Source organism: Cornus florida, unplaced genomic scaffold, assembly GCF_030987335.1.
Source record: "Cornus florida cultivar Cherokee Brave unplaced genomic scaffold, ASM3098733v1 CherokeeBrave_3.0.0_Hap2_Chr04, whole genome shotgun sequence".
Classification (NCBI taxonomy): domain Eukaryota; kingdom Viridiplantae; phylum Streptophyta; class Magnoliopsida; order Cornales; family Cornaceae; genus Cornus; species Cornus florida.
In genome coordinates, this window is record NW_026775574.1 from 85,026,399 (window position 1) to 85,051,490 (window position 25,092).

Here is a 25,092-nt window from a genome sequence, read left to right on the forward strand (position 1 = left end):
AATTTTGCAATCTTTTGTATATAAATAGAGGCTAAGACCTCCAATAAAGGATCAAGCAATTCCACACTTCTCTATACATTATTCTTATTTATTTCTGTTGTTTTTGAGTGAGTTGCTTTATTTTTCTCAATCATTATTGGTTGAGCGAAATTTTGCACCTACACTTTGGCGCCGTCTGTGGGAACCGTATAGAAATATACTCCCACTTGTTCTTCAAATTAAATCCTTTGGTCGTGTCTGGAATGTCAAACGGAGATTCGGCAATGAATCAACAGATAGAACTGATGCAAAAGATGCGAGAAGAGTTCTTGCACCAATTTGAGACACTCCGGCAAGCAAACGACACGAGTGTCGCCCAAATAGCTGCGCTTCAGCAGCAGACTCATACGCTGCACACGGCCATGGCCAGGCTAACGCCACAACCACCACCAGGAGAGGCTGCGGCACCACCTCCCACCCGGAATTTACCTCCGGTTCACGAGCCTCCAGCCAACGAGACACCACCCGACGGGGCTCGACCTAGTGAGGCGCAGCAGAAGCAAGGGACGAGGTCCGAGGCGGTTGCTTCGGATAATCTCCCGCATCGCACACAGGACGAACAGGCCGAGTCCAGCCATAGGCTTACAGTATGGTCCAATGGCGTTCCAGATGGCGCACGTGTGCAAGATGCATTCGATGAAAAAAAGCTCTTGAGAGTCCAGACACCAGCCGAGATGGCTAGAGAGCACAAGAACTCCTTGGTCAAGACCCCCTTTACTGACGAGGTGTACCTTGTGGAGAGGCCGAAGAAGTTCACTATGCCATCCTTCACCCAGTTCGATGGGGCAGGCGACCCTTCTCGGCATCTAGATCATTATGCGCAAAAGATGGCATTGGACGATCATAACGATCCGTGGATGTGTAAGGTTTTTCCTACCAGTTTAACCGGAGCAGCGTTAGAATGGTTCAGGAATAGGCCACACAAGTCTATCCCGGACTATGAGACCTTGTGCACTATGTTCTTAGCCCAGTATTGCGGAAATAAGAAGCAGAAGAAAAGTATCGCCAGCCTTTTCACCATAAGGCAAAGGAAGGGAGAAACTCTGCAAGATTTTTTATCCAGGTTTAACATGGAGGCCTCGGAGATAGCAGATTGCCATCCCGCCACGGCAATCGAAACATTTAAGCTGGCAATGATCCAGGGAACCAAGTTTCACACGTCATTGGTCAAATATTCCCCCCCGGATATGCAGACTTTGAACGCTAGGGCACAAATCTACATTCGGTTGGAGGAAAACGTAGCTCACCGTGCACAGCACGCTACCCTCGTCATAGTAGAAAACAAGTCTCGAGAGAAAGCTGCAAGCACAAGGGGGCAGAAGGTTCCTCATACCGCCACACAAGTCACCCAAGCATCTGAGAAAAGGCGAAGGACAGAGGACAGGCTTTCCCCTCTCTGTACTACCTTGGCGCACTTATTCCAAGAGAATAAGACGAGGTTCGCGACTCCTCAGCCCATGAAACAACCCTTGGAGCAGAGGGACAAAAGCAAACATTGTGCCTACCATAGAGATTATGGGTATACCACCAATGACTGCAGGTCCCTACAGCGACAGGTAGAAAGCATGATAGCGCGAGGAGAATTGGTGGAGTATCTCGCTACGAAGGAGCACGTCAAACCTCGGGAGGTTAACCCTCGACGGGTAGAGGGCGGTCAGGTAAAGGTTATCCATGCTATACACGGAAGATCGGAGGATGATGAAGAATCTGAAGAGTTGTACAGATCCAGGCTGCGAGAGGCTCATAAGTTACGCAGGTTGTCTTCGGTAAACACAGTTGCACCAGGCAGCATCAACATTGGATTCAGTAACAATGACCTTTCTAGAGTCCAGCGCCCGCATGAGGACCCCTTGGTCATCAGCCTCCTGGTAGCGAATTACATGATCAGGAGAGTGCTGGTAGATCCGGGAAGTAGCGCCAACATCATTACAAAAACAGCTTTTGATCAGTTGGGGATTTCACCATCATCCATCAGGCCAACTTCCGGCCCCCTAATGGGCTTTGATGGTACTAAGGTGAATCCGCTTGGGGTGGTCGATCTATCCGTTACTGCAGCAAAGAGAACTCTAAAGGAAAACTTCGCCGTGACAGAGATTCATCCATCTTATAACCTCATTATGGGAAGAGGTTGGATCCATCGTATGAATAGAGTCTCTTCTACACTTCATCAAGTAATGAGGTGTTTATCCCCGGATGGCAGGGAGGTCATCGACCTCTGGGGAGACCAGGTTGCTGCCAAAGAATGTTACATGCTAACGTTACACGAAGCAAAGAAAGCGTCGAAATCACCTCAGTCAGAGGCGAATCCCAAAGACGCAATCAAATAGCAGCTACAGTATCCTCTACCCAAGTATCTCAAGGCAGAAGAAGAAGCCGAAGCTGAAGCACCTACCGAGGAGTCCCTCGAAGCTGTAGAGGTAGTCCTCGGAGACCCTCAGAAGATCACCTACATTGGCGCATCTTGCACAGCCGAAGAGAAGGAAGCATTGATCAGGGTTATTCGGTGCAATTCGGATGTCTTTGCCTGGGATCACTCGGATATGGTGGGGATCAATCCTACAGTCTCATGCCATAGTCTGAGGGTTAACCCAGAATTCAGGCCAGTCAAACAGAGGCACCGACGGTTCGCACCTGAACGCAATCGCATAATAGCCGAGGAAGTGAATAAACTGTTACAAGCAGGATTCATTCGAGAGGTGCAATACCCACAATGGCTCTCGAATGTAGTAGTCGTTCAAAAGAAGAATGGGAAATGGAGGGTATGCGTAGATTATACCAACCTTAACAAAGCTTGCCCAAAAGATAGCTTTCCTCTGCCCAAGATTAATCAAATGGTGGATACTACGACGGGTTATGAAAGGCTCACATTCCTTGACGCATACTCCGGCTATAATCAGATTCCCATGAATCCTGAAGATGAGGAGAAAACTGCTTTCATCACAGAAACGGGCACTTACTGCTACAGAGTGATGCCCTTCGGTCTAAAGAATGCCGGAGCCACCTACCAGCGACTTGTCAATAAAATTTTCAGTAATCTGCTGGGCAATACAGTTGAAGCCTATATCGATGATATGGTGGTTAAAAGTATACGGAAAGAGGACCACCCGAAGCACCTCCAGGAGGTCTTTGATACTCTCAAGAGATACAATATGAAGCTGAACCCCACCAAGTACTCCTTCGCCGTTTCGTCAGGACAGTTCCTTGGGCACGTCGTAAATAAAAGAGGAATAGAAGTAAGCCCAGCACAGGCAAAGGCACTCATACAGAACCAGGAGCCGAAAACTCGCAGGGAAGTGCAAGTTCTAACCGGCCGAATTGCGGCTCTCAGCCGGTTCATATCCCGATTATCTGATAAGTATAAACCTTTCTTTGATGTTATTCGATCCAAAAACAAAGATATGTGGGGACCTCAGCAGCAGGAAGCTCTCAATCAATTGAAAAGCTACATGGCAAAACCCCCAATCCTTTCTGCTCCAACGCCCGGAGACACTCTCATCCTGTACCTGGCAGTATCAGCTGTAGCAACAAGTGCAGTGTTGATCAAAGAAGAAGACAAGGTTCAGCACCCAATCTTTTACACAAGCAAAACTATGACGGATGCCGAGACACGGTACAGCAAGACAGAAAAGGTAATCCTGGCGTTAATTTATGCCAAGAGGAAACTTCGACATTACTTCGAGTCTCACAGCATAGTGGTACTTACAAATTACCCTATACGGGCTATCCTAGCTAAACTAGACCTGTCTGGTCGAATTACAAAATGGGCTATTGAACTTAGCTCTTTTGACATCACCTATGCACCGAAGGTATCTCACAAGGGGCAGTCGGTAGCGGATTTCCTACTAAAGTACAAAGATCAACCTGAGGAACTGACACTTCCAGAGCCATATTGGGAGTTACGAGTTGATGGCTCGTCCAACCGGAAAAGGGCAGGGGCCGGTATTGACATCACAACACCCGAGGGTACCAAGCTGCAGCAGTCAATTCTGCTAGATTTCCCATCTACTAATAACGAGGCCAAGTATGAGGCAATGCTCGCCGGACTTCGGCTAGCTAAACAGCTACAGGTATGATGTTTAAAAGTTTTTAGTGATTCACAGCTTGTGATCAATCAAGTGACAGGGCAATATTCTCCCAAGGAGGAACGTATGAAGTCATACAAAGATGCTGTAGAGAGTGCTATCCGAGAGTTCGATCAAATCGAGTTCCATCAGGTACCACGAGATGAAAATGCCGAAGCAGATCGATTGGCCGCAGCCGCATTGTCTTCAGATGAAGAATTGATTCGGCTTGTTCCAATCGATGTTCTCGAAGGACCTAGCATTAATCCCCAGCAAGAGGTGATGGTGATCCCGGAAGTACCAAGCGAGCCCTGCTGGATTGATCCAATCGAAGCCTACCTCAAGGAAGGGGTTCTCCCGAATCAGAAAGCTGAGGCAAGGAAGCTTAGGCTTACCGCGGCTAAGTATGCCATCATCAATAACCAGTTGTACCAAAGGTCATTCTCCGGTCCCTATCTCAAGTGTGTAACCCCTACTGAGGCTCTCACAATTCTAAAACAAGTTCATGAAGGAGATTGTGGAAACCACTCCGGAGGAAGATCCCTTGCACACAAAATTCTGACCCAAGGTTATTTCTGGCCATACTTGGCTCGGAATGCCGAGGAATACTCAAGACGATGTGACAAGTGTCAGCGTCATGGTCCAATAAAGCACCAACCTGCCGAGGGTTTGCACGCCATGGCTAATCCATGGCCGTTCGCCCAATGGGGGATTGATATAGTAGGACCATTGCCCAAAACCATGGACAAAAAGGAGCATGTGCTTCTGGCTACGGATTACTTCACCAAGTGGGTGGAAGCTGAAGCCTTCTCTAGCATCACCCACGAAGAAGTAAAGCATTTCATTTGGAGCAACATTATTTGCCGGTTTGGGGTACCAAAAGTCATCGTAATGGACAATAGTAAGAACCTCGATAACAGAAGTACAAGGAAATTCTTTAGCGAACATGGAATCTTGCAAAAGTTGGCTGCAGTTAGTCATCCACAAGGCAATGGGCAAGCTGAAATAACTAATCGCACGATATTCGGGTGCTTAAAGAAAAAATTGGAGAAATTGAAGACAAAGTGGTACGAGAATCTCCCTCAAGTGCTTTGGGCCTATCGAACCACTCCAAGACGACCCACGGGAGAAAGCCCATTTGCTATGGCATATGGGTCCGAAGCTGTCATTCCTACCGAGTCCATAATCCCAACCCTTCGGACATCCTTGGTGCTGGAGGGGAACAATGAGCAACAACTCGAACATAGCCTTGATTTGGTGGACGAAAGAAGAGATGCAGCAGCAATTCGACTCGCGGCATACCAACAACAGGTGTGTAACAGTTATAACAAACGCGTCAGGATCAGGAGTTTTGTGGTAGGCGATTGGGTGTTGAAGCAGGAGACAGCTCATGTAAAGAAACTGGAACCTCATTGGACCGGACCCTACAGAGTTACCGAAGTAGTGGGGAAAGGAGCATATCGTTTGGCCGAAGCTGGCGGACGCCCCATTGCGCGGCCTTGGAACACAATACACCTGAAAAGGTATTTCCATTAGTTAAGTTTGTCAATTTTGCTATAAGTTCTTCACAAATAAGGCTGAATATGTCCGCAGTCAGCCAAACTTTTCTTTATTTTGCTTCTCTATTCAATATTACTCTCCTCTGTTTTTGTTTCTTTTTATAAAAATGGGGAGTCATACGAACTCTATGATTACGCAATTTTTATGCGCATGCCAAGTCGCACTATGCGTTAGAAGCAAAGCATTTACAATGATTTTTACAAAACAATGATTTTTACAAAACAAAAACAAAAACGAATAAAACACAAACACAAAAACCAACAAGCACACAAGACACAAAACACATGAATTATGGCCTGTGCTTAAAACTTTCTATCCCACATCGATAAAACAGTATGTGCTACATTATGTTATATACGGGAATATTCAAATAGTTAATTACGGTGTAAGGAGGGCCCACTGGTATTTAAAGTTGTCAAGCTCAATACCAGAGGCATTCCTTACACCGACTTTTTTGACAAAATTTAGTCTATGTCCCACATCGGATAGAAATAGAGAATAAATGCGGTTCATATATGCGCGGTCCACAACATTTGGCTGCCAAGAAGGGAGTATCAGTGGAGGCAGGTCTCTAAAGTCGACAAATGGAGAACTTCACAGCCACTGTTACTCGCTTTCTTGGCCTCCTATCATTTTTGAGTCTTTAGCCTCATAATAAGTGATTTGAGGAAAAATATAAAATAAACCTCCCCTCAGGCTCAGTGCCGGGGAGTAATTCATTCGCCTCGGACCTCAAGTGTCCGGTTCGGCACAACCTCCCCTCAGGCTCAGCACCGGGGAGTAGTTCTCTCGCCTCGGACCCTAAGTGTTCGGTTCGGCACAACCTCTTCTCTCGCCTCGGACCCTAAGTGTCCGGCTCGGCAAAACCTCCCCTCTGGCTCAGCGCCGGGGAGTGATTCATTTAAACCTCCCCTCGGGCTCAGCGCCGGAGAATAGGTCATTCGCCTCGGACCCTAAGTGTTCGGCTCGGCGAAAATCTCGCCTCGGACCCTACGTGTTCGGTTCGGCAAAACCCCCCTCCGGCTCCACGCCAGGGAATGTATAATTCGCCTCGGATCCAGAGTATCCGAGCCAGCTTCGGACCCCAAGTGTCCTATTCAGCAATATTCCTCCACACTCAGTGCCGAGGGATAAATTCGCCTCGGATCCCGAGTATCCGAGACAGTTTCGGACCCTAAGTGTCCTATTTAGCACTAGTCCTCCACACTCAGTGCCAAGGAGTAATTCGCCTTAGATCTCTGATGTCCAGATCAAAACTCTTTCCTCCGGACTCTAAGTGTTTAATACCTTGTGTATGCGGATATGTCATAAGTTCATCATACTCCACATCAGGAACACATGAGAAGGAAAGAGTATGTATACTTCTACTGAAGGCAAATGAAAGGCAAGGAGGGTCCATTTAACAGTTAAATCATTGTCCATACGAATCATCCTGCGATATCAACTAAACTGTTAAAAGGATCTCCTTCTTCTCACAATCCTTGCGTTTTCACGGATAGCATAAATCCGAAGCATAAAGACAATGTTTAATGTTTAAACACATTACCAAACAGAGAAATATAAACAGTATCAAGAACATACAACAAAAGCAAGTCAGACGAGCCTAAAACAAAAAGGTATATTCATTATCCAAGCTGTTCATAAAAACAAAGTACAGGGCTCTACTTCCTCTTCGGATCGAAGGGAGTAGATTCAAAAGCATCCACTACATTAGGACTTGAGGTAGGAGGAGTTGAAGCCGCAGGAGCAGGGGAGCTGGGAGTACCCTTCAGATGTGCCTTCACCATCTCGGCAAAGCGGATTTCAGCTTCCAAAGCCTCTGGCCCTTCATCATATGGGAAGTGCACCCCCACTTTCTTGTCAAAGGCGTCCGGATCCATCGTCTTAGGGCCTGAACCCTGATTAAAGCCAGACCGGAACGCTTTAGCACTAGCCAAGTGCGCCAGACAGGAGTAGCGCCCTTGCATTTGCTTTCCCGCCTTGAAGCAGGTAGTAAGAGCCTCGGTCAGGCGTTGAACCTCGGCCTGAAGAGAATCCACCTTAGCCTCAGAGGCTGACAACTGCCTCTTGTACGCATCCTTGGCTTCAGAAGCTATCTTCAGATTGGTAGAGGCAGTAGTGGCTCTCTTCTCTGCATTTTCAAGATCCTTTTCCAACTTCTTGATGGAGAGGGATTGAGCTTCTGCAGTGGCGCAGAGGGCCATGGTATGGTATAGACTCTGTTTAACAGGGAAGTACATATAAGCATAAAGAGAAACATAAGCAAGCAACAGTAACTTAAGGTTGAAGGAGCAATGCGAACCTCTATAGCCCGGACTAGGGCAGAGGGGAGTAGTTGCTCCAACCCCATTTGGCTGATGGCTTCCTCGTCCTTTGGGAGCCACATTCCTCGAGCCACCGCCAGTGCAGCTGAAGGGTCTGTAACCACAGAATCCCTTGAGTGCAGGACTGACCTGTCAGCCCTGGTGAAGGAAGGAGTCCAAGGAGCCCCAGCCTCAGCAAGAAAGGCCCTGACTTCATCTTCAGGTTCTGCCTCTCCAGCCTTTTTCCCTCTGCTTTTAGAAGGGACTTTGCCCCTGCCAGAGGAAGAGGGGTTGAGGCGAGATTTCTTCAATGGCGGTTCCTCAACCTCCACCTCATCCTTAGTTGATCCAATGACGACCAAGGGTTGGGCATCTTCGGCTTTCTTTTTTAAAGCCTCAGCCCTCCGTATCTCCTCCTCAGTCATAGGGAAACTGTCAAAGGATGGTAGAGACAGATCCATGAGGTCTGCAGCAACGGCACTGGAAGCAATGTCCTTGAGGTTTGAAGAGGTTAGCAGGTCCTCGATAGGCGAGGGGTCACTCCAGACTCGTTCCTCAAGAAAAGAAAGTCTGTTCCTTGCTGCGGAGGCTGGGAATGTAGCTGAAAAAACACCAAGAAATTCATAAATATGGCGAAATATTAAGACTTGGCAAGGAAAACAGCCAGAACACTTGGTATGAAGGGAGGTTAAATATTCTATACCTAATTTCCCGAATTTGCGTGGGATGGGAAGCGCAATTGATTGGGACACGAACCATTTTCCTTTAACTACAACCATCCTTTCTTTCCATTTCTTTTCGGATGAAGGAAGGTTCGTGTATATCCTTTGATAAAGGGGAGAGGTAAAAAAGAAGCGACCAGGCTCGGTCCCATGCTTAGATATATTGTAAGTAAGCAGAAGGTCGGCATGGGTCAAATCCAGAGCCTCTAATTTTCGGCGCACCAACAATGCCGAAAGGATGCGAAAGAAATTGGGATTTACTTGAAGGGGGGCAAGACCTAGCTTATTGAAAACTAAATGATAGAAGGGATGAAGAGGGAATCGGAGGGCGTTAAGGTGCCCTACCGAAAGAAGCAACTCATCCTCCTCAATTCCCTCGCCGGAGGTGAAATCAGCACCCTCGGGATATTCTACAATTTCTACTCCTTCAGGAACATCAAATTCTTCCATTACCGAAGCAATAGAGAATTTGATGCGGCGAATAGAGATGATTGCTTTCTTCTCTTCATGGGTAAGAACGTAATCAGAGCCTGAGGTGGATGTTTCGGTTGGAAGAGGGGAAGTACCTGATGGATTCGACGAAGGGCGATCTGTAGAAACCCTAGGAGGGGGAGCCCTAATGCGAATGGGAGAGGATGAAGGTGTGGATTCAGAATCCCCAAGGTCTGCACGTTCGGGAGTAGATGAAGTACTCATAATGAAAGATTGAAGAGAAAGATGCGAAACTAACCTGACAAAGCGATGGAAGCGATGGAATGAAGGACGCAGAAGTGCAGCAAGGGCAAATGTAACTCTTGCAGAGTCTTGTGTGACGGATTAATAATGAGAGATCACGAACCGTTTCTGAAGCAAATAAAAACCGGTTTCAATTCCCTCTTTAATAGGAGCCGTCACTCAATTAAAAATGGAATTTGGGGCAAAGTGTGGAGGGAAAAACTCCCTCCAATAAAAAACGCACACATCACCACCACACATATCTACATTCCAAGGCCATTTAAGGCCCATCATGTTCAAGCCCAAATTGAGCATACTTACAGCCCAAGACCATTATAATTTGTCCTCCAACTTCCATCAAGGCCGGATCAAGAAAAAGTCATCAGCCCAGCTTATGAGTATTTACCATCCGGCCTGTTATTCAAGCCCAGCCGGACCAAAATATATTCAGCCCAAGAATGCACAAATCCTACCATTTGAAGGATTTACTGTAGAAGGAAAATTCGGATAGGAAGTTCTGTACAAGGCAATTTCTATGTATGGAAGATTCAACAATGGAAAGAACTCTATTAGAAAAGAATGGCTATATAGAAAGAATTGGAGGGCAAGCAACGCGAGTCCTACCATAATTTTGCAATCTTTTGTATATAAATAGAGGCTAAGACCTCCAATAAAGGATCAAGCAATTCACACTTCTCTATACATTATTCTTATTTATTTCTGTTGTTTTTGAGTGAGTTGTTTTATTTTTCTCAATCATTATTGGTTGAGCGAAATTTTGCACCTACACTTACCCATGGATAGTTTTATATATATAAAAGGAAAGTAATTAATTAATTAATATTATTGTAATTTAGTACTAATAATCTGATGTATATATTTTATATGTCTGTGTAATAAGGATATACATAGATTATGTATATCCTTATATTTTTAGTTACCTTTTTAATATTTTAATTTTATTATTTTCTTTTATTAAGTTGACTTGGATTGGGAAGATGATTAGGTTATTTTATTTAACTTATAAATATATAAATATAGGTTAGTAAAAGGGAGTTAGAAATTAAATCACGTAGTATATTTTTTAGAAAAAAGGCAGAGAGTTTTGAGAGAGAAAGAAGGAAGAAAAAGAAGGAAAAAAGGAAGAAGGAGACTAGGGTTTTTATCAAAATCCTTAAGGCAAGTTCTTTTCTTCTCTTCTCCTTTGATTCATATTAAATTGAGAGCATTTGAACAACTAATGAAGATTTTATTTAATATTTTTCTTAAGTGAAAGATTAATTCATGTTTCCTTAACTAGTTTGAAATCAATTTGTGTTAGCATATTATATTAGGCCCTAGCATGCTCTTCAAAATAGGTGAATTCGAGAGTAATTGGAGGTGTTTTAAAATCTAGAAAATATTTAATTAATTGATTAATTAATTTATTCCATGTGTACTATTTACTTCATTTGAATTCCCACTTGATATTATTGATGTGTATGCCATATACTTTCACATATATTAAATCTAGAATATTTGATTAGGCTTTGAAACCTTTCATTTATTATTTTTCTAGTATTAAAGTTTAATACTCATGGTCGTATCTTGCTTAGAAGTCACTTGTATCATACTTTTAAATCAAGTCTTGACATGTTGTATAACGCACATTAATTTGAGATCATTTGGACTTGCCTTGTAGTCTTGATAATTTAATCCACTAAGTAGATTAAATTTCCTTTTTATGCTTCCTTCGAATTAATCATGCCTTGATATTGAATTATTGTTAAACTTGTGAATTGGACTTGTGTTTCATGGACCCTTGTCTTTTTATCAAGTATCATGACTTCTTGTAACTTAGTTTTATTAATGTACTTAATGAATATGCACATTTTTCTTGGAATGGTTTAATTACACATGTGTTGTTTAGTATGTAATCGAATCATATATCTTATACTTGTGGTATATTTATTTCAATAGATTTCTTGTGCGATATATCTTGGTTCTAGTTTATATAGATGCACATTATGATTTCTTGATAATTCGCATGCCATTGTAGTTGAGAACTTAGGGCATGACTTGTGTGTTCCAAAATATTGGTTGTGCATGAAACGTGGTTAATGCATTTCTTGTATTTTGATACTATCTTGACTTGCACAACTTGTTGATTTTGGGAGTTGGGATATCAATAAAAAATTGACATGGCTAGGACTTGGTTCTAGTACGGGAGATAGAGAGTTCCCTACACTATAGTGCGCACTAGGGGAAGGTATCTATGGGTTAGTAACCCTAAAGTGATCCCAAGAGTACGGTTTTAATCCGGGCGATATCCGAGTTTCCACATTGGTTGATTTCACTCTTTAAATTTCAAGTTGCTATTCCTTGAAGATTTTAAACTTGTCGTGATATGTGAAATGCTCCAATCTTGTTTAGTTGCATAGATATTATGCCTTGTTTATGATTTCATGTATAACTCTTTTCGTGCTTCATGGAATATTCATCCTTGTTTTATTGCATAGATATTATGCCTTGTCCTTGATTTCATGTATTACTCCTATCGTGTTAATTGGTATGTTCTAATCGTGTTAATTGCATTGATAAGGTGATTCTTGTAATCTAGTATTCTCTTGTCGTGTTGTATGGATTATTCCAAACCTTACTTAATTGTATTAAAAATGCAATTCATGTTGATTTGTACTCAAGTATCCTTCTTGTCGTGTTTTTTGGATTATCCCAACCTTGATTCGTTTCATATATGTATATATATCATGATTCTTATTGATTTACACTCTAAGATAGCTTAGGATGATCCTTGAGTCTCACTTTGGCATAGACGTTAGGTGACATGATCATTTTTGAAGTGTTTCATGTTAATCTAAAAATCTGAAAGAAATCGAGTCGATGCATGCTCATTCTCTATGAGTAAACTTGTTTACTCACCCTGAAGTTACTGGGGGATTTATTCAGGTACAGGATTCAAGACTCGGAGATTTGTACTTGCCTTAGGTGATTTAGAGATTTGAAGTTTCTTTTAATTCATTCTTGTTTATATGCAAGTGTTAGCATGTTCAAGTTTTACCTTTAAAGTTGTAATACTTAGTTTGATTCAATATCCCATTTTTTGCCTAATGACATGTAAAGTGTACTTAAATACACTATTTGGTACCTATTTGATATGTATGACATGAGGCCAAGGGCCACAAACTTGAAAGTTCAAGTGTATGTATTTAAATTTCAAGTTTTGCATTTAAAATGTATTTTTACCAACCTTGGAGGTTTGATATGTAAAATCTTGTAAATGTTATGCAATGAGACCATGGGCCATTGTAACACACTCCAACACTTAAAGTACGCTTGTTGGCATGCTTACATAGCTTAAAATCATGTTTTTGGACCAATCTCATGTTGGGGTTTGAGGCTTGGGTGAAGCCTCAACAATTCTTGTTCATAGCAGACCTTATAACAGCTTTTCGAGGTGTTTCGGTCGACCAAAACTCCATTTTGGTCAACCGATGGCTTTTGGGATCTTCATTGCACAGTAAATCATCAATTCCAGTAGCCATTTTCACTGTTCAGGACCATTCCGGTCGACCGATGGTTTATTTCGGTCGACCAATGGTTCATTTCGGTTTACCGAACCAACCTCCTCCCTGCAAAACATGTGTTTTCAACATAATTTTTTCCAGTTTGGTCAACCGAAACTCTATTTCGGTCAACCGAAATAGCTTGTTTTCATACAGCTACTTAAATATGTTTTAACATCGAGGTTTCGACTTCAAACGGCTATATCTTCTTCATTTCTAACCCAAATGGGTAGATTCTTGAGCCTGAATTCATGGATTTTGAGTCAGATTTCCACTGGTACCTATGCCATTCTCAGATTCAAATCACAGTGGGAGTTATTTATGTTTTAGTGAGACAGTGTCATATTTTGTTTAAACCGGAAAAGGGCATTTTGTGGTATTCTTGTCCAATGTTCTTAGAACCTCTTGGAATGTTCTAAAATGATTAGTTTAGGTTGTGTGGACCTTATTTGACTTGCTTAGAGTCAAATTTCCCTTCTTGTTTGTGAATTGACCATTTTGCCCTTGGTTAACGGGCTTTGCTCGTTTCTTTTCATTTTGTTATTTCTCTTTCGTTCGAACTCCGAATCATGCGATTCTTGAGTCCATCTTGATTAGATTCTTGGTGGCACCCGAATCCATAGTTTCTGAAGTGACCATTTTGCCCCTAGGGGCTTACTTGTCATAATTCCGATCTTTTGTTTCCGCGTCAGTTCTTATTGAGTTCTATGACCTCATGGAAGGTCATCAAAGTGTCTTAGAGGTGTGTAGTGCCTTGGGAGACCATTGTTTTAGTTTCTTGCTTCCGCATCAGGATCCGTTAGCGGGTCAATCTTCGGTTCATCACTGACCTACCGGGTTGAATAAAAACTCGGGTCGTTACATAATGTTTGTGGGTATCATTTCTGGAAACCCTCACGAGACTTCACTCATCCACTTGGGGTAACCTAGGGGTTTAAAAGGCTTGCTGCATATGCTAAATGCAATCGTGTTCCCTACGAAAGTGGCGTTATCCATTTATTGTTTTCTAGTTCATAGTTGTATAGTTGTTCATTTCATTCCTGTACTTTGTAATTCATTCATATGGACTAGCAATATTTAAGTTTGGGGGTGTGATGAGCGTTGAAAAGTGCGCATTTAAACCCCTTAAGCTTAAGTATTCTAGGACCTTTATCTATCTTATTTCCCCATTTTATTCTAATTTCATGTTATTGCCCTTTTCAGGCACTTATCCCAAAAAAAAAGTTAAATCAGCCAAATAAGAGCTTAAAAGATGCTAACTCAAGTTGGATGGAAGAAAGGAGCAAAGTGGAAGTAGAATGAAGCAAAGTGTGGAAATTTAGCATGTTCGATCGATCTCAACATTTCTTCGATCGATCGAAAGTTTATCGATCTAGACATTTCAAGATAGATCCAAGCCTTTGTCCTTATCCAAAAGAATTCACCAAGTTCGATCGATCCAACATTTCTCAGATCGATTGAAATTATTCGATCTTATCCTATCTTATCCACACCTACCACCTACCTACCACTTTTTTTTTTTTTTCCAAAAAATCCCAAAATATCTTAGAAACTTGTCTTTATTCAAAAAGGCACCGCCAAGGATGATTGATCTCTGCAGTATTCGATGGATCTCATCTAAGTTCGATCGATCTCACCACAGTTCGACCGATCGAACCGCCTCAAGTCCGAAAAAAAATAGATTTTATCTCATTAAAAGTTGGCTCATGGTGCAATCATTGGAGGGACCTTGGTGTACGAGCCCAGACCATTGGGTGTGACACTTGACCTACCTATATAAGGATTTTGAGCCATTTTTACATCATAACTTGTAACATTCAACATAACTTGTATATTTCTTATCTTGGAGAGGAGGCTAGAGATTAGAGAGTTTTACACATTTTTGGGGAGTTCTTCCATTCTTCAAGGGTTTCCATCAAGAAGGAGGTCATTCCTACTATGGAGATAGCCCTTGAGGGTTGGATGACTACTTCAATGAGTGGCTAGACATCTACTTGGGGCTAGAGTAGCCCCTAAGTTTGCTTACTAGATTTAGTTCTTTGTATATTTTTGGGGACTCATTTGTAACAAATGTTTTGATCTTGGATTTATATATATCTCTTGTGTTTCTACTTGATGTGTATGGATTAATGCTTTCAATTGATTATCTATTTCTAACCATATGTCTATGTATGCTAGAATGGATGATTCATGTGCTTTTCTCCAGATTTAGTGGAGTTTATGCATGTCTATGTGTATGGATGAAGTTAATATAGAGATGGTCAAAACATAGAGTTTAATTGAACATTCTTGCAATTTATTTGATGGTTCACACTTGTTTCTTGATGGATTGTACCACACCTTTAGCTTATTTAGTTTAATTTCATATCTTTAGTGTAGATGTAGTGTAGTTGCTTTAAATTCATAGATAAGTGGACAATCTACTGTTGTTCCTTGGTGTTCCATACTTATAATTGCATTAGGTGAATGTTTATAGATAGTTGTGTGTGCATAAATTGTGGTTTCATTACATGGATTTTGGTCTCATTTGATAGATTGTGATTTCCATTTGATTTGGCTTGACAATCTATGCTTGTTTGTCATCCATGCCTTGTATTAATTAGTGTCACACATACACACAAGTTACAAGTCAATTTCCCCATTAATATACAATTGCTAGTGTCTAGTGAAGTCAAATATAGTGGTGAGCTCTAGTACCCCATGTCCTCCCCTCTATATCTTTCTCTACTTTATTAATCATTGAATTTTGTTTACTTTAATTTTATTTGCATAATAGCTTAATCTATCAATCCAACCAATCTTTGATCACTCAACCTACTAACCCTATATATTGTTTCCATTGCTAGTGCACGCCTATAATCCCTTGGACGATCCCTACTCACCCTAGCTATATTTTTAGTTAGAGGTAGTAGTGGCATTTATAAATTTAAGACTTGGCCATATTGAGGTAGTAGTGGCATTTATAAATTTAAGACTTGGCCATATTGCACACTCACACTCTTAGTTCATCTCTTTGCACACTTTTAGATGTTGGTGCGGCGACACACCAGCTTCCGACGAATTGGTCAAAGCAAATGAATAAATGTTTCTTTGCTAACATCTGGAATTACTATTGGGAAGATCTTATTTTGTTCCGATATTGTCCTGATCAAATTGTAAGAAGATGTATTCCAGATAGTGAAATTCCAAGCATCATTGTGTTTTGCCATACTCTTGCATGCGGTAGGCATTTTAGTGCGAAGAAGACCGCCTTGAAGGTGGTTCAAAGTGGGCTGTTTTGGCCCACCATTCATAGAGATGCCTACAATTTTTGCAAGGAGTGTGAGAGATGTCAAAAAATAGGTTCAATGTCGAGAAGAGATATGATGCCCTTGACAAATATTCTTGTTGTTGAAATCTTTGACATTTGGGGCATTGATTTCATGAGTCATTTTCCTGTGTCTTATGGATATCAATACATTTTGCTTGCGTTAATTATGTTTCTAAGTGGGTGGAAGCTTGTGCTACCAAAACTAATGACCACTCTGTGGTTGTTCAATTCATTAAATCCAACATTTTCACTCGTTTTGGTATGCCAAGGGTAATGATTAGTGATGAGCACTGAAAAGTACGTATATAAACCCCTTAAGCTTAGGTATTCTAGGACCTTTATCTATCTTATTTTACCATTTTGTATTGATTTCGTGTTATTTTCATTTTTAGGTACTTATCCCCAAAATAAGCTAACTCAGCCAAATAAGAGCATAATTGAAGTAATTCTAGGATGAATCAAATAAAGAGCAAAATAGAACAAAAGGAAGCAAAGGGAGGATTTTCAACAACTTTAATCGATCTCAAGAAAAGTTCGATCGATCCAACTTTCATCGATTTTAGCACTTCAAGATGGATCTGAGCCATGTTTATCCCTGTTCAAAGATCTTAAAAGTTCGATCGATCCATCTTCCTTCCCTGATCGATCGAACATTCTTGTCCTTATCCAAATGATTGATCTTATCCAGTTGTACCACCCTACCAACTGCTTTTGTCCTTTTCCCAAAAATATCTTTAAAATATCTTAGATTTGTTTTTATCTAAAAAAGCGTCGCCATTGAGGATCGATCCAACTTAAGTTCGATAGATCTCAGCCATGTTCGATCGATCCAAGTCCAAGGTTCGATCGATCGAACTTCCTCCAGTGCGAAAAAGTTGAATTTCCAACTCACAAAAAGTTATCCTTTATCCAATCATTGGGGAATATTTGCTGTACGACCCCAGCTCATTTTGGGTGTCATTTGACTTACCTATATAAGGATAAGGATTACTTTTTGTATCATATCACATCATATCATATCATGCCTTAGAGAACTCTTAGTGAGGAAGAAAAGAAGAGGAGGAGGCTAGAGACACCATTGGAGACTCTTCATCAACTAAGGAGCAGATTTCTTTCATGGAGCTTACCCTTAAGGGTTGGAGGACATCATCCATGAGTGGCTAGACATCCTCTTAGGGCTAGAGTTAGCCCTAAGCATGCTTTCTACTTCTTGATTTATGTATTTTTGAGGGGATTTGTATTGTGATTCATGTCTTGACACTTTTATATATATAGATCTTATTTATTAAATGATTTATGTGGTTTAATGCTTCCAATTGATCATTTCATTCTATCCATATGTCTATGTATGCTAGAATAGATGTTCATGTGTTTGTCTCTATTTCTTGTGTTATTGATGCATGTCTATGTGTATTGATGCTATAGATCTAGAGATTGTCAGGACATAGTGCTTAATGTCATGTTCTTGTGGTTTATTTGATGGTTCATACTCATTACTTGATGGATTGTACATCTCCCTTAGTTTAATTAGTTTAATTTCATATCATTAGTTTAGTTGTAGTGTAGTTGTTAAATGGGAGAACAATCCATACTTGTTGTTGATGTTCCATACTTATGAAAAGCAAGTAACATGTATCTCTAACCTTGTGATGTGTTTGGATTATGAGCTTAAAGAAAGGATTAATGGCTTAATTTGATATGTTGTGCTATCCACCATGTTGTTTAGACAATATATGCTTAATTTGTCATCCATGCTTGTTGAAACAACCACACACACACTCTATATTGCAATACATGTTCTTCCCCTCATTAATCATTCATTAAAGGTGTAGAAAAGTTATGCTTAGTGGTGATCTCTAAATCCCAAGATCTCTCTCTCTCTCTTTTATTCTCTTTATTACATTATTGTTTACTTTAATTTAAATTGTATCTAGTTTAATTCAACCAACCAACCACTATTTTGATCACTCGACCTACTAACCCTAATTTTGATTCCTCAATCTAGTACGACACCTCAATCCCTTGAGACGATCCCTTCTCACTCATACTACATAGTATAGGTGTTAAGCGGTTTATAAATTTAAAGTATGATGCCCACGTGACACTAAATTCCAAACTTAAAGTGTTGTGCATTATTTTGTGCACACGCTCGGGAAGTCATTAATTAGTGATGGAGGAAAGCATTTTTGCAATCAAATTTTGAGGAAACTCTTTTTCAAATACTCCGTTACTCATAAAGTTGCTACTCTCTACCATCCTCAAACAAGTAGGCAAGTAGAAGTGTCAAACCGGGAAATTAAACATATTCTTGAGGAAACGGTTAACACAAACACGGAAGGATTGGTCACGCAAGTTGAATGACGCTTTGTGGGCTTACTGAACGGCATATAAGACTCCTATTGGCATGTCTCCTTATAGACTTGTTTATAGAAAGCCTTGCCATCTTCCGGTTGAGCTAGAACACAAAGCGATGTGGACAATTAAAAAGCTCAATCTTGACCTTGACAAAGCCGGAGAGAACAGATTACTCCAATTGAGTGAGTTGGAAGAGTTGAGACATAATGCCAAACTTTACAAAGAGAGAACTAAAGCTTTTCATGACAAACACATTGTGAAGAAATCTTTTGAGCCTGGTCAAAAAGTTTGGCTTTTTGACTCTAGGTTAAAACTCTTTCCCGGAAAGTTGCGAACCAAATGGGAAGGTCCATATGAGATCATCTCTGTTGCGCCGTATGGGGCGGTTGAAATCCAAAGTTTAAATAATGGCAACACATTCAAGGTGAATGGGCAAAGGTTGAAACCCTACATTGAGGGACAAGTTTTTCAAAGGCATATGGAAGCTGCCCTTTTGGTAGATCCAATTTATGAAGAGATTTAGTAATGCACTCAATGTTTTCAATGAGATGTTCAAATTCTTCCTTAATTGTTTCTGTTTGATCGATCTTGGAATAGGTTCGATCGATTGAACATTATCTCTGCATCCAATCATCTCTTAGTCCCATCGTGCGAGAAATTCCTGCATATTTCAGCTCTCTGTGTATCGTGCGAACTTCATTTTAGATCGATCTGAGTCTTCCAAGATCGATTGAACTTTCTTTTCGATTGATCTCAGTTCCATACTTATAAAATTTTTGGATCTCTGCATATTTCACCTCTCTGTGCATCAATTGATCTTGTCTGCAGGATTTCACCTTTTCAATCGATCTGAAGCTTCAAAAAAAAAAAAAAAAAAATCTTGATCTTTTAAAGCAGTATTCCGTCTAGCTAGAGACATTAAACTTAGCAATCATTGTTCATATTTTCTTGCAGTTTGTTTAATTTTGCTTCTAAAAAAAAAAAAAAACTTTTTACCATTGTGCCCTTGTGTGTACTCATGCTTTCATACTTGGTATAGGGCTTCATCTCATATCTCTCTTGCATCTTGCGTTATTTTGCCTTAGAATGCTTGATTTGCTTATCTTATCCCATTTGATATTTGATGTGAGTTTGCTAGTGTGATTATTCAAATAGGTTGTTGATTCCAAGTTTAGGGGTGCACTTTTTCCCAATGAATCATTGCCGGGCTTCATCTCTTCTCCACCACGGTATACTCTTTCCATCTTTTTCATTGTTCTCATTACACATTGAGGACAATGTGCGGTTTAAGTTTGGGGGTAAAGTGGCTTTATTGTATTCTACTTAAGTTTGAGACTTAATGTATAATTGAGATTTGAGATCCATGTTAGCGATGATTTTGATCTTTTGAGGACTATATTGCTTAAAATTTAAAAATTGCTTGACTTGAGAGTCCAATACTCTTTGTATGTCTTGTGGATGCCATTTAGGAGTAAATTTTTCAAAAAATTGATATCTTGCTTGCATTGGTGGTCCACATCATCCTGATTTTGTGATTGTTTTGAGATTTACTCTAGGATTCTACACTAGCACAGGCGCACACTAGCATTCATTTGTGGGGTACATGCTTTGTTGATTATTGAATTGGTTATATCCCAATTGAGCTAGTATTGTATTGAAAGCTTTCATTTTGACAAAAGTGGATAACAATTCCTTTTCATTGAGTAGCCGGGATTCTAACCTCATCAAGCATTGAATTTCTTGCGCCGAAAGGTGGAGGACCCAAACTCTAGGTTAATAATTGAATGCTAAAAAAAAAAAAAAAAAAGAAAGGGTTGCAAAAGCAATAAAAAAAAGTGAGGACTTCTCCTAAAAGGTGAGAAGTGGGAAATGATTAGATGGAGGTTGTTTTGACTTGTAGCCTAGTTGATTTGAGCTTGTAAGTCCTTAGGGGTGTTTTAACGCCTAATGCCCTAAAGTCGTCCGGTTTGGGAGTTATTGACCTAACGCTCTACCTCATGGATCGTTAGAAAGCTTAATAGATCAACACATTGCACCATGTTTCCATCTTTGATCCTTGGGGTACTTTAAAAAAAAAAAAAGATCGAGTGAAATGAATAAGCGCACGTAGATCAATAAAGTTTTAATAAAAGGTCCACTATTTGTTTTGATGATCGGGACTAAATTTCTGTGCTAATTTGAGAGTAAGGATGTGATCATTTCTTTAGTTGGCTTAGATAGTAACATATTTGATGCCGGTCCACTTAAAAAGATTTTGGAGTTGTTTTGATTTGCATAATCATTTTCTTAATGTGTAGAGGACCATATTTATTTGCTTGATGTTGAGATTTTGGGAGATTGCTTGGAAATGGTTGAAAACTTGCATACTTGAGGTAGTTTTCTCCCGATGCTTGTTTGCAATATTGGTGCCTCTTTTGTGAGAATGAGCTTAATGTTATTGAGTATCATTTCTGGAAATCCTCACGAAACTTCACTCGTCCACTAGGGGTAACCTAGGGGTTTAAAAGGCTTGTTGCATATGCTAAATGCAATCATGTTCCCTACGAAAGTGGCGTTATCTATTGAAGATACCAAGAGGGGGGTGAATTGGTATCTTATGAGATTTCAGCAACTTTTTATCTTAATGCATGGTGATAGAACATCAAATGAAATGCTAGGATTTGTCTCATACCAGATATACGAGGTAAAACCCCCAGTGTGGGGGAAACGTCCTCGGGGCTGCACTCTCCCGTGTCCACAACACCCTTGTGCTAGGACCACTCACCAATCTCACGACAATCACTCAATCACTCCCCCTGTTCATAGCATCCCAATGCTTGAACCAAGTGCTCACCAAGTCACTCAGCAAGAAAATATAATACAATGATGGTGTTCTTCCAAGTTTTACAAGATACGATTTAAATAAGCACAAAACTTGAAATATAGATTTCACAGCCCTTACATGATAAACATTGCACTCCGCTTCTGGATTTGATCTTTTCAACTTCAAAGCTTCAACTGGAGATGGTGTTTGTTTGAACGGAACTGGACTGAAGCTCACTTGAAATATTTCTGTAAGATGATATTGTACCGGAGCTTGGATACAAGCTTAGAGATTTTTGACGTCCTGGTATACTGCTATTTTAGCTTGCTGGACTGAGATTGAAAATCACCGGAATGAGGTCTTCTTGTCGATAGAGATTTTAGCTCGCTGAAATGAAGTCTTCACGCAAGTGTGGTCGCTGTGCCTCTCTGGTGTGGTTGCTGTAGCTCTCCGGTGATGGGTTCTTTAATGGAGTGTCACCTATTTATCTTCAACAGGACTTCGGCCAAAATGGGTTTTCATGGTTGCTCTAAATTCGTCTGCAATCAGGCTCACTCTTTGGTCTTCAATAGATGAACATCACAAGTTGTCTCAGATTGTCAATAAAGCACAAACCCACTTAATCTTTCTTGATTCTTCCTTGCGGACTGCTATGTCACTTTGATTTTTCTCTGGAGCTCATAATGTGTCTTCATCTTTAAGCACTCTGATAGTTTTTCTGTTCAGTTTTTGTGCTACTTTTAACAGATGCACACTTGATCTGTATATGTATCTCTAAACTATGAAGCCGTTAGAGAGAGAACGCACCAACTCCTTATAGCCACACAAAAGCTATCCAATCAATGAATTAATCACAGCCCTTGACTTCAAATAAAAGCTGACCAGATAACTTAAGGCTGTTGGATCACTTTAGATAGCAAATCATATACTATTCTATAATAAGCTTCATTTAAGCACAGCTAGCAAATATTCCATGACCTGGATGTTGAAGTATGAGGAATTAATGGACATAGAAGACACTTGGTTATCCTTGCAATATATCTGCATACACGCACATGGACTAAAAGAAAATATTGAAAGAATTGTTAGTGCACACCTGATAATGACATATAAAAATAACTAAAATAGTACCCAACAATACTTAAGATTAAAAATGAGATGTCCAGTAAAATTGATTTTACATTAAATGAGCAAACATGATAAACCAATAGATCAACATCTATTTATTGCTTTCTAGTTCATAGTTGTATAGTTGTTCATTTCATTCCTTTACTTCATAATTCATTGTTAGGGACTTGCAATATATAAGTTTGGGGGTGTGATGAGCGCTGAAAAGTGCACATTTAAATCCTTTAAGCTTAAGTATTCTAGTACCTTTATCTATCTTACTTTCATGTTTTAGACTAATTTTATGTTATTGCCCTTTTTAGGTGCTTATCCCAAAAATAAGTTAATTCAGCCAAATAAGAGTATTAAAGAAGCGATCTCAAGCTGAATGGAAGAAAGGAGCAAAGTGGAAGCAAAATGAAGCAAAGTGTGAAAATTTAACAATTTCGATCGATCTCAACTTTTCTTCGATCGATCTGAAAGTGATCGATCTGGATACTTCAAGATGGATCCAAGCCTTTGCCCTTATCCAAAAGATTCCACCATGTTCGATCGATCCAGCTTTTCTTCGATCGATCGAAATTCTTCGATCTTATCCATACCTACCACCCCACCTACCACTTTTGTCTCTTTCCCAAAATATCTCAGAGATTTATCTTTATTCAAAAAGGTGCCGCCAAACATCATCGATCTCTACAGCATTCGATGGATCTCACCTTAGTTTGATCGATCGCACCAAAGTCCGAACCCAACCTTTTCTCCGCGACCTTCTTCCAATTTGACTTCCCTTCACGATTTTCACCACCAATTCCACGACCTAGAACAAGAAATAAAGAATATTTTGGGGGATTTTTGAATATGAAGGATATTTTAGTAAAATTTCCCAAATATATATATTCACTATATAATATTTATATATGGTATATATACATTATATTATATATATATATATATATGTTAACTCCAAATACACTATGTAACAACTGAGGGTAACTTTTTGCATAGTCATTTTTTTTTAATTAACTGGCCCAATCTGGGCCACACATCTCAACCGGCCAAAACAATGGAGAGGATTTTTGTCCCCAAACAATGGCCTACTTCCAAATCCCAAGCATTTTAGGGTTTTTACTAACAATTTGAGTGGAGTTTTGCCACCTGAATTAGGGCTTCACTTGTATCTCGAAGCTTTCGAGGTTTTAGATAATGAATTCACCGAAAAATTGCCGGAGAATCTATGTGCCGGAGGGTCTCTTACCAGCGCGGTCGCTTTCTCCAACAATCTCACTGGAGAAATCCCAAAATCGCTTGCAAATTGCAATACTCTGTGCACGGTCCAGCTCTACAGCAACAACTTTTCCGGCGAGGTTCCTTTGGGTCTTTGGACTTCATTGAATTTATCCCAGACGATGCTGAGTGACTACTTATTTTCTGGTGAGCTTCCGAGCAAATTAGCTTGGAACCTGTCGAGGTTGGAGATCAGTAACGACATTTTTTCTGGTCGAATCCCAGTTGGGGTTTCTTCTTGGTTGAGATTGGTTGTTTTTAAAGCCAGCGACAATCAATTTTCCGGCAGAATTCCGGTGGAGTTGACCGGTCTTCCTCAGCTCACCACTCTGTTGCTTGACGGCAATCAACTGACTGGTGAATTTCCACCGGAGATTTTGTCATGGAAGTCCCTAACCAATCTGGATCTTGCTAGGAACAAATTCCATGGCCAAATTCCAGCATCGATCGGATCATTGCCGGACATTCTTGAACTAGACTTGTCCTCCAACCAGTTTTCCGGTCCAATTCCACCTGAATTAAGCCATTTGAAGCTTACTTCTCTCAATTTATCCTCCAACCAACTCTCTGGGCAAATCCCAAATGAGTTTGATAATATGGCCTATGAAACAGTTTCCTGAACAACACCAATCTTTGTGCCAGAAACCCAATTTCAAACATCCTCAGTTGTTTCACCAGAAGCAGTGAATCCAACAAGTTTTCGACGAGGAGTGTTGCTGTGATCGTAGTTTTCTTGGTACTGGTTTGCATAGTTACTGTTTTATTGATTTTGTTTGTAACAAGAGACTACAGGAGGGAGAAGAAGAGATGTGAAATCGCGACATGGAAGCTGGTCTCCAGTGTGTGACATTCTAGGTTGCTATATGATGATTAAGTATTTGTTGTACTGAAGTTTTAGAAGAGTTTGGCCTTTTTTTTCTGTTTACTTTTTGCCAGAATCAGCATAGGAATATATATATGATTTCCCTTCAGTGCTGATTCCGGCAAAAAGTAAAAATAAAAAAAGGCCAAACTCTTCTAACTAAAACTCAAGTACATAAAATACTTAACCATCATATAGCAACCTAGAATGTCACACACTGAAGACCAAACTATCATCATCATCATCTCCATCTCATACCCTTTTACTCCGCCTATAACTGGCAAGATACTTGGCAGTGCCGAGGAGGGGGGCGACATCGTACTTCTTCGGGGCTTTCTTCCCTCCGTCGGCCTCCAGAGGACTGCACTGACGAAGAATCTGCAAAACCTCTTTCATGGAAGGTCTAGAG

General features: G+C 40.5%; 1 protein-coding gene across 1 annotated transcript; it reads left to right on the forward strand.

Moving 5' to 3' along the window:
• Positions 1-5,325: 5,325 nt before the first annotated feature.
• On the forward strand, positions 5,326-24,441 carry LOC132305255 (receptor-like protein kinase 5). Its single transcript, XM_059802926.1, has 4 exons — positions 5,326-5,411; positions 8,107-8,279; positions 9,213-9,326; positions 23,702-24,441. Exons 1-4 carry the CDS (start codon positions 5,326-5,328, stop codon positions 24,439-24,441), a joined length of 1,113 nt encoding a protein of 370 aa, XP_059658909.1.
• Positions 24,442-25,092: the final 651 nt, after the last annotated feature.

Coding starts and splice junctions, on each gene's coding strand:
- LOC132305255 (XM_059802926.1), top strand. CDS start 5,326: ATGAGCAACAACTCGAACATAGCCTTGATTTGGTGGACGAAAGAAGAG. Junction 8,280..9,212: donor GCGAGATTTCTTCAATGGCG/GTTCCTCAACCT, acceptor GAACGTAATCAG/AGCCTGAGGTGGATGTTTCG. Junction 9,327..23,701: donor GCGAATGGGAGAGGATGAAG/GTGTGGATTCAG, acceptor CACCTGAATTAG/GGCTTCACTTGTATCTCGAA.